Source organism: Diadema setosum, chromosome 5 (assembly GCF_964275005.1).
Source record: "Diadema setosum chromosome 5, eeDiaSeto1, whole genome shotgun sequence".
Lineage (NCBI taxonomy): Eukaryota > Metazoa > Echinodermata > Echinoidea > Diadematoida > Diadematidae > Diadema > Diadema setosum.
This window is the reverse complement of record NC_092689.1, coordinates 17,705,921-17,719,712: the sequence shown is the minus strand read 5'-3', so window position 1 is coordinate 17,719,712 and position 13,792 is coordinate 17,705,921. Positions and strand designations below refer to the sequence as shown.

The following is a 13,792-nucleotide window of genomic DNA, read 5'->3' as shown; positions in this document are numbered from 1 at the left end:
AAATATACCTGAGCTCTATCCCCGCCTTTGAATTGTTAAGGAAGGACTATTATTAACAAAATGACGCTACTAATCCGTTTCTTTGTAGTCTACAAAATAGTTCTAAGATAGAAACAACATATAAAAACGTTAATCAATATAACCAGTATTAAGTATTGTTAAATATACACAATGTGTGTAGTGGTTTTACTGAAATCGTTTCTCGAATAAACCGTCTACAGTACTTACGGTTTCTTGAGAAAATTTGTGATATCTCCTTTGCGCCGTGTTATAGTTTCACCTCGAGTCTCATCCAGGCATCTATGTATGAGAATGAGGATATAGTTGGATTCACTTTGTTCATTCTTTGCAGAAAGTGTTAGACGGATTGAGCAGAATTGGTCACAGTTTGACAGAACTCGAAACATGGTTGTCTGTGGTGGAGGCTATTCTACGAGACGATGACGGACGAATTTTGGCTTACTCGGACCAACGGAAAGGAGGAGCACCAGCCGGATATTGAGGTCATTTTCAATAATCTGACCATGGGGGAAAAATGAGATCTCGTTGACCCTCTAATCATTTCTGGATAATCCAAAGTCACTAAGTGTGCGTACCCAATACAAATGTTAAACGTTCCGTTGATTGACACAGTAGCTAGCATCATTACTGTGTCAGAGACCGGCTTGTGTGCATATTTAGAGTAAACACACGGAGAGAAGTCGAGTTGCAAAACTCAGCAAGGTTGTCAGGATGATGCTAGTTATTCCGAAGGTTCGTAAGTCCGAAAATGTAATAAAGTTCTTAATTCCAAAGGCTCGTCATTACGACACGGCCAAATTTCGTATGCCTACAGATTTCAATTACTCATAAATGAAAAAGGTTCGTTATACCGAACGTAAAATGTGGCGTTACTCCGAAGTTTCATTATTTCCATGGCTCTTAATTCGGAAGATTAATTAAGGATTGATATTCCGAAGGTTCCTCAATCCGAAAATAAAGAGAAGGTGCGTAGTTATGAACATTTTTTTCGTTGTCGGATGAACGAACCTTTGGGTGATTAACCTTTTTACATTTCATGATTGACGAGCCCGTGGATTAAGGAAAATTGTTTGATTTTCGGATTAACTAACCTTTAGAATAACGAAACTTATTTTTCGGAATTACGAACCTTCGGAATAACGAAACTCGTATACAATAGCGAATCTTCGTACAAACGAAACCTTATTTTTTTTTTGCCAATTATTTTCTAGATTAACGAACCTTGGGAATAGCGAACTGTAACCGGTTTTCATGCTAGGACAAGAATGTGCCTCGGTGCTTTGATGAGTTTTTGACAACTGTCCTTCTTGCCTTCATATCTTTCATTTATTCTGTTCCGTTAAGGGAAAGTCGAATTTGATTTTTTTTTTTGTCACTTGAACCTATGGATGTGATACTCTAATGATCCTTGCCCAGTGTGTGTGCAACAAATTCAAAATCTGAAACATACTCACTTCAGCTTCAACAACTCATGGCTGACGTTATCCTTGCCATTTGTTTTTTCGACTCGCTGCCTTTAAAAAAAAAAAATAAAAATTCTGCTTTGTACATAATATTATTCCGTTATGATGAAGAATATCACTGCTACCTCTTCATGACATTTTACAATACATCGAAACTTTACTACGTAACTGTCGTCATGAACATGGTGATTTGAAAACATAAAGATTAAGATGACAACTGAACAAATTGTGTAAGACATATTAGTTAGCGTGCCATGAAATTGAACATGTATGATGACAACGTTGTTCACTTAGAGTTGCATCATCTTTGTCTACTTAACCACCTCATGCGGCCAAAGCTGACCAAAGTAGATTTCTGTTCTCTTCATGCAATTCTCTTCTTTCTTTTTTCACGTACAGAACGGATGAAACATTATCAACATAAGTAGCATAATGTCTTCTTATCAACTTGTACTTTAAATGTAGATAAATAACACTCATAGACGTGGTCATATTATATAGGCCTACTCTAGGGTAACACTTTATCCTTTTGTCGAACGCATTGTATGTCATTATGTAAGATTGTGTGTGTTGATGTGAATAGGCCTAGATCACGACAGACCAGAATGTGTCGTATGTACAAATATAACGATTGTTTTCCTCTTTCCTTTTCATAGCTTCATGACACTACATCGAGATTAGTTTCTAGTTTCGCCAATGTGTAGTCTATTCTTAGTTTGACTATTTTTAAGCAATGTATAACTTTATACAAGATGTTTGTAAGCATTGCATTGTAAATGGTATCACGTTTTGTTTTTGCAATATCATCTAGATGTACTTTCTTACATTGTCGTTGTTTCCTGATGTGTATTTTACAAGAGTGAATGAAGGATTTTGTGAAATAATTTGTGGTATTCGCATTGTGTATTTGATGACCTATATAATAAATATCACATTGTCATACAACAATCGACAAACTTAAGATTCATGACTTGTCGAAGTTTCCAAGTTTTGCTTCTGTCGTTTGAATCAATAATGTACGTGTTAATAAGAGGCTATAAATGAGCCGTCGTACTCACTTTGATTTTAAGTATTATAGACCCTATGTGTAGATGACTGCAGTTTCTTGCGCGATGTGCATTTCTCTTAATAGAGAGACCGAGTCATCTGGTTTAGACATGATAATCATAAAACAGTATTTTTGTAAACCATTGTTCTGCTCTTATTCAAGTCCGCGCCTTTGAATGTTTCTGTAGCAGATATGGCGCTATAGATGTGGATCATCATCATCATCATCATCATCATCATCACCAAGGCATTGTCTTAAATGTTGTTCTCTATCTCTTTCTCGTGTCATTGTCCTATTCTGTCACTGTTTTTGTCACTTGTTATATTGTTCCGTGTCCGTGAATTTGTCTCCAGTTGTTGTCTACATGAAGTATATCTGTATTCAGATTTTGGATTAAAAAAAAATCATCCTCTTGTGATTGGTTGAAGGAGCTTCACGTGATTATAATCACGTCTTAGCATAGCAATGCATATTTTGACACACTATGATATACTATTTGGAAAACGAAGTCACTTTTTATGACATTTTCAAAATACATGTGGTACACCATTACATTTTGTGAAGTGATGTCACAAAGCAATTATGACATCACAAAGGAATTGTAACATCGGTTGCTGCTTCGTACGGTCACTGGAGGATTCGTCCACTACCTCTCATCCACCACACGACTTCTCGCGTCACTTTCACTTTCTTTTGTATTTTTTTTTAATCCAAGATATGAAACAAATACACATTCTGCCTAATTTCAAGTTTTTAGTTAATATTATGGGCCTCGGTGCCTCCAATTTATAGCAATGCATGTATTCGCCCCTCAGTGAATAGTAAATGTACTCAATTGGACTCGCTTTCGCCTATGATTTGAACCAGAAACTGTCAAAGGCAAAGTATAGGTCCCCCAATATATTTCCACTGAACTTTGAATTATAAATGTGGAGACTCTACATTTCCCTCCAATCACTGTGCACACGTAAGCTTTCATATCGTCATCTCTATAGATAGGTATCCTCAAACAATGATGTCGTATAGCAGCAAATCAGTTCTGAAATTATTCTAATGTCTTTTGTCATACATTGTTAATTGAATAATGGACAGTACATATAATAATCCGATATGTATAAATGTTTACATACTTCCCAAAAGTTGAAACTTTGTTTCTTGTCTTCCTTGAAACTTGGGAGTCTTGAAAGTCAGGAATGTTGGTGATTATGTTTATCAACTCTTGACAACTCATTCACTTTTACATGCATACACACACACTTACATACATACATACATACATACACACACACCATGTAAAATCGGAGAAATAGCTTATAAGTTTTATGTTATGATTTAATAAGTGATATTTTGGATTTAAAAAATCGTTCGTCAGTGATTGGTTGAGAGCTTCACTTGACTATACATGTATGTAGTTCAACTATATTTTGGATCAAAAATCTATCCTCTAGTGATTGGTTGAAAGTGATCCACGTGATTGTATGTATTTCTTTATACATTGTACATAGTATAAGGTCATTGTGAAGGCGATGTCACAGAACAGCTGTGACATCGCGCGCTGCTTCGCTGTAGGATCCCACCACAAATTGCATCCACCAGACGACTTCTCACCTTATTTTCCCTTCTTTTGTTTGAATTTTTGATCCAATATATAAGACAAATGTAATCAGCCTAATTTCTAGTTTGTGATAAAAAGAAAACAAATCAAAACAAAACTATGGTCCTTGGTTTCTACAATGGTTGTAGGCATGGGCGTAAATCCCGGGGGGGATGGGGGGGATATATCCCCCCCTGAAATGGAGGAGGGGGGGATGGCCTGTACAATCATCCCCCCCTGAATATTGAGGGGAAAAAATGGAGGAAGCAGAAATGTGATTGTATCAATTTTGGCATTATTATTGCATGACGTTTGTACGCCGGCCTTCAGACAGGTAGCAGAGCTTAACAGTATTCTATCTTGTAGGAAAATGTATAATTTTCTTAAGCGCTCGCTCGCTTCGCTCGCTCGCGAAGAAAGTAACATCGACATACACTGTAAGGTATGGCTCAGGCGTTGACAACGTCAAATAGTATAGGTCTACATGTAAACATGTTATGACGCGAGTAACTGGGGACCATCTGCAAAATATGTACGAAAACATACAAACAAACAATAACAACAACTTTATCGCCATAATTGAATCCCCTCCATTTCCTGAATCATTCCTGAGAAACGACAGTGACTGATGACTCAGTCAGGATACATCTATGGGCATACCAAGGGAAGATCAGGGACGTCGAATCTATGGGAAGCAAAGGGGCATTTGCCCCGCCCCAAAGGAAGTGTTTAGACAGACAAATCATTTATCCCCCAAGCAATTCCCGAGATGAGGACAAATCTCGAACTTTCTTAACGGAAAATTGTCCAAATATCGCCAGAACTATGCACCAGATCGTTGTATTGCAATCATGAACATGCAAAAGGTCCGCTATACAGGATAAGAGATAAACTTTGTACACTTTTGACATAGACGTATGTCACTGCAGCAGTGTGCAGTGAGAATTTGGTGTAATTCTGTTTTATAAAATGGGTCTAGGATTGAAAACTAGTAAGTGTTAAACAGGTCTAAATTTGCAGACTACATGTGTTCAATGAAAGATAAGACCCCTACCCCAGGAGGCTAGTGTAAACATTGAACAATTACCCCCTTGTTTTAGAGAAAGTATTAAGAATCCACCATTCACTTCGTACAGCAATAGGGCTTTGTGTGTTGTACATGTATCCAGTATTATGGGTGGACGTGGCAAGCTGTTTAGTGACAGTATTCACAGTTCCAGTGAAAGCTTGCGAAGTTGCAGCAGTCTAACAAGTTCGTTCAAGTTTTGTGGGAAAACAACAGGCCCGAATTTGGTAAGAACTTATCTTCTTTACAATGTTTTATAGCTTATGATGATGTGTGTAATCATGTTAGTGAATGAGAAGATTGTAAGGAATATTTACAGAGCAGGATTTGATTTGCCAAATCTTTGTAGACAAATGGGAGTAGACAAAGAAGAAGCCAGTGATGCCCCATGCACACTGGTCTCTCTCTCCCCTCTTTCTCTCCTCTCTCTCTCCTCTTTCTCTCCTCTCTCTCCCCTCACACACACACTCTCTCTCTCTCTCTCTCTCATTCTGTGAGCATTATGAGTTTGTGCCTGAGGTTGGATGTATAGCGGAATGGTAGGGATGTATTATACCTTTTTGCTGTTGCTGTAGGTAGCTGTGGTTAATGAGTTATATTCTCACAAGTGTTGTTAGAGAAGTACAGAAGTACAGTGTACTGATACTGTCAGGCATTATTATGTAACATGATTTCTGTGATATAAGTAGTGGATGTTTTGTAGGAACAAATTTACACACATTCATAATGATTGGAGATGACAATTTAATGTAATCAAAATAGTTTTGACATTAGTTGGTTAATCGTTAGCTGGCGTATATGTTTTGTAGCTTAGGCTTTTATATGACAGTTTCATGAATTTATATATAATAGATGTTTTAAGATAATAATTAGTTATAGTTAATAATTTTGAGTTAATAGAATAAGTTTATTTTGTATACTCAGTTATGGTCAGTGATACATAAGGAAAAGTTTGAGAATTTATATTTCCGTGTTGATTTATGCAACAATAATTTTAATAACAAGTTAAAATATGGTTGAAGTTATGAAAGATTAAAAGTGAATAAGTTTTGGATAATATTGGAAGTGAATGTTAATAAAGTATATGAATAATATAAACAGTTGAGGTTTTAGTTGATCATATAACAGTTAATTCAGAAAATTATAAAATACGGATAAGTTTGGTTTATAACTGGTGAGTAAAGTGAACGAGAATATGTATTATAAGTTAGTGATATATAACAAAGATTATTGGTAGATTGTGTTATTAGACTTTAAATGAGGTAAAATGGTGTTAAACCATGTAATGTTTTATGAAGCTATTCATGTACATTTAAACGTAATTGTAAAACTTTGTTTTTGTGTATTATATTTCAGATTGTTATCTGAAGGTCCGTTATGAACTGAAGGTGCATATGAACCGAAGGTCGTTATCTAAAGTGAAGCTCAGTAACTGGAAGTCCGTAACTGAAGAATTGACTGGAATTTCATATTGGAAACATCAGTGTGTTAGCGTGATAAACAAGTATTTGTCACGGTAACCGGATGTCACCTTGTTTCATATTTGACCTTGTGAATAACAACTAAGGAGGGTTGTTTGAATTAACAGTGGAAACTCCTCCGTGGTACGAGTTGTCCCGGAGGCAGTCACAATAACAATCAAAGTGGACTGTCGTCCAACAAATAGAGCAGACTGTAATCCAACGAGCGATGAGCATCGCGTCACTGTCATCAATTGGAGCAGTTTCCAATAGTGATGGGATTTGGAAAGTTCTGAATTCCTCTGAATTGTATAATTTGTAGTTTCAACAGAACAAGTATTGGAGTACTAATACAGTGAGTAACATTATGGCTGCCGCGAATGTTTCCAGTACACTTGATCAGGCCATGGTGGTCAGTAAGGCTGAGAGTTCAGCTGGTCACGATCACTCATCCATGAAGGGTGAAATCTTGTCTAAATCACTGCCGGAAATGAAGATTGGAGACGAGAAAAAGTTAACTTCAGGGAGGAGTGTATCAAGCAAAGGAAAATCAGTCAAGAGTGAAAAGCTAATGAAAGCATTTCAAGCAGAGCTCGATGTAATGGACAAAGAGGATCAGATCGAGATTCTACAGAGGGAACATGAACATGCCGTAAAGATGCAAAAGGCCAAGATGGAATTGAAGCGATTGAAGATAAAGAAACAGCTGGAGCAGAAATTATCTGAGTTAGACGAGTCAGATGAGGATGACAATCTTACAGAAACGTCTAGATCCAGCAACATCTTGTTACCACGGGAGAGCAGGGAAGAATCAGTGCAGAGATTCTTTAATTCACAGCCAGTAGATGATGTGGAAGATAAGAGCGTAAATCCCGTAGTTCCTGAAGTTGGTCAAGCAAAACCTGTGACACAGGATACAGCCACCTCATCTGGGATGGAAAAGGTGGCAGAATCTCTTGCTCGTGTGGCAAACATGATCATACAACAAAACATGACCTCGCAGAGTATCGCTGTTTCAAGTCAGCTTCCTAAGTTGGAAGTACCAGTATTCAGTGGTGACCCCTTGCGCTATCCGCTATGGAACAATGCTTTTTCAAGTTTGGTTGACTCCAAGCCACTAGACGCTGCTATGAAACTGAACTACCTGAACAGCTACGTCACAGGAGAGCCCAGGAAGATGGTAGAGCATTATCTTCTTTTAGGCACAGATGAGGCCTATCATCGTGCAAGAGAGTCGCTGGCAAGGAGATACGGCAGTGGAAGTGTTGTAAGTTCGGCATTTTCAAGGAAGCTGAAAGCTTGGCCACGCATATCTGACAGGGATCCTGCAGGACTTCGCACATTTGCTGACTTCTTAGAGCAGGTGGTGGTGGCAAAGGCAACCGTGGGCTCCTTGGGGATTTTGGACTACCCCCAAGAGAACATAAAAATGTTGGAGAAGCTGCCCTTCTACATGGAACGGCAATGGCGGGATGAAGTTGACAGATGGCAGACCCGCGGGTATGGTGACTACCCCCCGTTCGCAACGTTTGCAGAGTTTGTAAAACGAGCGTCTGACAAGGCAAACCTACCGGAATTAACAGGTATTCAAAGAGGTGAGCCCAAGACACAGCTGTCACGATACCATGGCAAGGGAACCAATCAGCACTTGCAAGGAGGAAGAACTCTTGCAACGAATGCATCTCCTAAGTCACATGGAGTGTATTCATTGTGTCCATGCTGTCGTGGTCCTCATCACTTAGACGACTGTAGTGAATTCAAGAAGAGATCTCATCATGCAAAGAAAGCCTTCTTCTTTCAGAAAAGACTGTGCATGGGATGCGGTGTAGCCGACAACCACAGGGTGAAAGAGTGCACACAGAGGCGGAGCTGCAAAGAGTGTAAGGGCAGTCATCTGACATGTCTTCATCTGTCTACAAAGACTGAGAGCCCTCAGACATCCAATCCGCAGCCATCTGAAGAAGTTTCTTCAAAGTGCACCAATGTTTGCTCGTTACCAGACCAGGACGGCCGCGAACACTGCATGATAGTACCAGTTTGGGTTAGGCACAGTGATAACCCTTCCCGAGAGTATCTACAGTACGCCATCCTCGATGATCAGTCTAATGTGGGATTCGTATCGGTAGGATTGTGTGCTAAGTTGCAGCTGCAAGGCCAGGAGACAGAGCTTCAGTTAACTACCATGCACCAGAGTGCACGTGTGAAGAGCAAGAAGGTGACGGGTCTACAGGTGATGGATTTCAACAGGGAGCAAGTAATCGATTTACCTGCGTGTTTCTCTAGGAAAGAAGTGCCTGCAAGTAGACATCAAATACCAAAGGCAGAGGTTCTGCGGAAGTGGCCTCATCTGGAGCCAGTAGCCAGTCAGCTGATGCCATACAACAAGTCCATCGAGGTGTCACTGCTCATCGGAAATAACTGCACGAGAGCCATCCGACCAAGAGAAGTCTTAGCTGGCGGAGATGATGACCCCTATGCAATGAGGACCATTCTTGGATGGGGAGTGGTTGGCAGAGTATGCCAAACACCAATCCAGGATGATCATGGCGCCACATGCCACAAGCTGCAAGTGAGTGAGAGTTATCCAAACTTCACCTACGACACTAGAGCAAAAGAGGTCTTCTCGCCAGACCAAGTCCTTAGGATACTGGAGCAGGATTTCCAGGCGACAAATTCGAAGGGGGCACCTCTATCTGTTGAAGAAACAAAGTTCCTGACCATCTTAGAAAATGGTATCCGGAAGAGAGATGACGGTCATCTAGAGATGCCTCTACCGCTGAAGTCGGACCAGGCCAGTTTCCCAGACAATAAGATTCTCGCCTTGAAACGATGGAAACAGTTGGCAGCGAGATTGCACAGGAACCCAAAGTTTCTCAAGGACTACAAGGCATTCATGGCCGATGTCACTCACAACTACGCGGAAAGAGTTCCAGCTAATCGTCTCGCAATCCAAGATGGAAGAGTGAACTATGTGCCCCACACAGGTGTTTACCACCCCAGACAACCGGATAAGATCAGAGTCGTGTTTGACTGTTCCGCAACATTCCAAGGTGTGTCTTTGAACAGTCACCTGCTTCAAGGACCTGATCTGATGAATGGACTGCTAGGAGTCCTGTGCCGGTTCCGGAAAGAAGAAGTCGCATTCATGACAGACATAAAGAGTATGTTCCATCAATTCGTTGTCAGAGAAGAGGATAGAGATCTTCTTCGCTTCTTCTGGTATGAAGATGGTGACGAGACAAAGAAGCCGGTCGAATACAGGATGAAGGTTCACCTCTTTGGAGCAGCAAGTTCTCCAGGGTGTTGTAACTTTGGACTGAAGCGAGCAGCAGACGATGGAGAAGAGGAATTTGGATCAGCAGCAGCCACTTTCATTCGCAACGACTTCTATGTAGATGATGGACTGAGTTCTACACCTACTGCAGAAGCTGCTATCAAGTTACTGAAGGACAGCCAATCTATCTGTGCTCAGGCTGGTCTAAAACTACACAAGATTGTGTCAAATAGCCGAGATGTGCTGAAGAGTTTCCCAGCAGAACAGAGAGCTAAGAGCATTCAGGAACTTGACCTAGATGCAGACGAGCTGGCACTTGAGAGAGCTCTCGGGGTTTCATGGAACACTGAAAATGATACGTTTAAGTTCAACATCGAGGTGAAGGACAAGCCGTTCACTCGAAGGGGCGTGCTATCCACTGTCAGTTCCATCTACGATCCAAGTGGCTTCCTGAGTCCAGTGGTGCTAAAAGGAAAGAAGATCCTTCAACAGATGTGCAGACTCAATCTGGACTGGGACACTCTGATGCCCGAAGGTCTGCAGGTGGAATGGAGGAAATGGCTCGAGGAGAAACAGGAAGTACAGAAGCTCGAAATACCACGTTGTTTCAAGCCCAAGTCTTTCGGGGAGATCAAGGAGGTTGAGGTGCACCACTTTTCAGATGCAAGTCAGAGTGGCTATGGACAGTGTTCCTATCTGCGATTAATCAACCAGAGTGGCAAAGCTCATGTCTCTTTCATAGCTGGAAAGGCCAGGGTCGCACCTCTCAAGCAAGTCAGTATCCCTCGACTAGAACTCACGGCAGCAACAGTTTCCGCTAAGATGAGTGCATTTCTACGAAAGGAGCTCAAATACAGCAACGTGAAGGAATTCTTCTGGACGGATAGCCAGGTCGTGCTAGGCTACATCCACAATGAGGCCAGACGGTTCCACGTGTTTGTAGCCAACCGAGTGCAGATGATCAGAGATCATGCAGACCCAAATCGTTGGTTCTACGTTGAGACCAAAGACAACCCAGCTGATGACGCTTCTAGAGGGTTAAAAGCCAAACATCTCACCAATGACAGCCGGTGGTTAAAGGGTCCAGAGTTCCTGTGGACGGATGGTGCCTTCCAACCCAAACAGGCAGATGTCCGTGAGATTGGTGAGGATGATCCAGAAGTGAAGAGGGCGTCTGTGCTAAAGACAGAAGGACAAAAGGTGTTCCCCGATCACCTCGAATCAAGTAGATTCAACAGTTTCTCCGATTGGCATCATGTGAAGAAAGCCGTAGCGCATGGTTTGCAATACATGAAGAGACTGAGACGCAAAGACGTTGAACGCAGTATTCGTTCAAACAAGGAAAGAGGACACACAAGTGCAGTCAAATTACCTGCAGTTACCGTGCAGCAGCTAGACGCAGCAGAAAAGATCATCATCAGGGCTGTGCAGAAAGAGAACTTTCCGGAAGAGCTAGATGCACTCCAGAAACCTCAGACAGCAGACCTGAAATGTGATAGATCGAAGAATGCACAATTGAAGAAAGGGAGTGCATTGTACAGACTTGACCCCTATGTGGACGGTGACGGGATCATCCGAGTAGGAGGACGCAACGATAGAGCCAACATCTCAAGTGAGATTAAGCATCCTATCATTTTGCCCCGCAAGAGTCATATTAGCAAGTTGCTCATACTGCACCATCATCAAAGAACACACCACATGGGTCGAGGGATTACTCATAACGAGCTGCGTCAAGCTGGATACTGGGTCATTGGAGGGTCTTCAGCAGTATCTCTGTGCATCTCTTCCTGCGTGACGTGTAGGAGATGCCGTGGTCCGATGGTGCAGCAGAAGATGGCAGAGCTCCCGGAAGACCGGGTTGAGCCCTCAGCTCCTTTCACGTACTGTGGTGTCGACTACTTCGGCCCTTTCTTGGTCAAAGAAAGACGCAGCCAAGTGAAGCGCTATGGAGTTATCTTCACCTGTATGGCTTCCCGAAGTGTCCACCTGGAGACTGCGAGCAGCTTAACTTCTAGCTCCTTCATAAATGCACTCCGACGTTTTATGAACAGGAGAGGAGCTGTTAGACAACTACGCTCCGACCAAGGTACAATGTTCGTGGGGGCTCGCAGTGAACTGAGGGAAGCTCTAGCTGAAATGGACCAGAATGAGGTGCAAGAGTACCTACTGCAAAATGGATGCGACTGGATTCCATTCCAGATGAACGTACCACATGCTTCTCATATGGGTGGTGTATGGGAACGACAGATCCAGACAGTTCGCCGTGTCCTAGAGCCGCTGATGAAGTCTGCAGGAAGCCAGTTAGACGATGAGGCCTTTCGTACATTCATGACAGAGGCAGAGGTCATCATCAATTCCAGACCGCTGACCACATCTGGCATAAGTGACCCTGAGACACCGGAGCCGCTGACCCCGCTTCATCTTCTAACCATGAAGCCGAAGGTCGTTCTACCCCCTCCAGGACAGTTCCAGCGGGAGGATATGTATGCGCGGAAGTGGTGGAGAAGGGTCCAGTATTTGACCAATCAGTTCTGGCTAAGGTGGAGGAGAGAGTATCTTCAGCAACTGCAGAACCGCCAGAAGTGGGTCAGCCCAAGCAGACAACTCGCAGTTGGAGATGTGGTGATAGCAAAGGAGAACGATGATGCTCGTGGCAGGTGGCCCCTCGCACGTGTCGTCGAGGTCTACCCCAGCAAGGACAGCTTGATCAGGAAGGTCAAGGTGCTGATGGCCGACGGCTTGCTGGACAATGAGGGAAAGCGTCAACGCCCCCCTAGTGAACTGGAGAGACCTGTCCACAAGTTGGTACTGTTATTACCAGCAGAACAATAACTGGACTGTCACTAAAGAAGACCAGTTTCGAATCCCCATCAAGGAGCCTTTGAGCTATTTGACAGAATGAATATGTTGTGTTTTCAATTGCATCAGGAGAAAGCGAAAGTGCAAACATTCATTCCTGAATGTTGTATGGTGTTTAATTTTACATACATGTAACTTTTGTGTGATACTATGTACGTAAGTTAGGATCAGGTGAATATGTTATTTGTTAATGAAATGGTAAATGGATGGGTCCATTTAAAGGAGCCATGTCACTGCAGCAGTGTGCAGTGAGAATTTGGTGTAATTCTGTTTTATAAAATGGGTCTAGGATTGAAAACTAGTAAGTGTTAAACAGGTCTAAATTTGCAGACTACATGTGTTCAATGAAAGATAAGACCCCTACCCCAGGAGGCTAGTGTAAACATTGAACAATTACCCCCTTGTTTTAGAGAAAGTATTAAGAATCCACCATTCACTTCGTACAGCAATAGGGCTTTGTGTGTTGTACATGTATCCAGTATTATGGGTGGACGTGGCAAGCTGTTTAGTGACAGTATTCACAGTTCCAGTGAAAGCTTGCGAAGTTGCAGCAGTCTAACAAGTTCGTTCAAGTTTTGTGGGAAAACAACAGGCCCGAATTTGGTAAGAACTTATCTTCTTTACAATGTTTTATAGCTTATGATGATGTGTGTAATCATGTTAGTGAATGAGAAGATTGTAAGGAATATTTACAGAGCAGGATTTGATTTGCCAAATCTTTGTAGACAAATGGGAGTAGACAAAGAAGAAGCCAGTGATGCCCCATGCACACTGGTCTCTCTCTCCCCTCTTTCTCTCCTCTCTCTCTCCTCTTTCTCTCCTCTCTCTCCCCTCACACACACACTCTCTCTCTCTCTCTCTCTCATTCTGTGAGCATTATGAGTTTGTGCCTGAGGTTGGATGTATAGCGGAATGGTAGGGATGTATTATACCTTTTTGCTGTTGCTGTAGGTAGCTGTGGTTAATGAGTTATATTCTCACAAGTGTTGTTAGAGAAGTACAGAAGT

The 13,792-nt window shown here is 41.9% G+C and overlaps 2 protein-coding genes across 3 annotated transcripts in view; both read left to right on the top strand.

The window, feature by feature from the left end:
- Positions 1-3,635, top strand: part of LOC140228617 (glutathione hydrolase 1 proenzyme-like) — a 28,393-nt gene extending 24,758 nt beyond the window's left edge. For both annotated transcript variants that reach the window (XM_072308863.1, XM_072308864.1), the window contains exon 12: positions 353-3,635. In XM_072308863.1, coding sequence (XP_072164964.1) covers positions 353-502 — 150 coding nt within the window. In that variant the 3' untranslated portion in view covers positions 503-3,635. The remainder of the gene's footprint in view (positions 1-352) is intronic.
- Positions 3,636-7,019: 3,384 nt separating this feature from the next.
- On the top strand, positions 7,020-12,758 carry LOC140228757 (uncharacterized). Its single transcript, XM_072309034.1, has 3 exons — positions 7,020-7,704; positions 8,473-9,535; positions 11,960-12,758. The coding sequence occupies exons 1-3, from the start codon at positions 7,020-7,022 to the stop codon at positions 12,756-12,758; spliced, it is 2,547 nt and encodes an 848-aa protein (XP_072165135.1).
- The last annotated feature ends 1,034 nt before the right edge of the window (positions 12,759-13,792 follow it).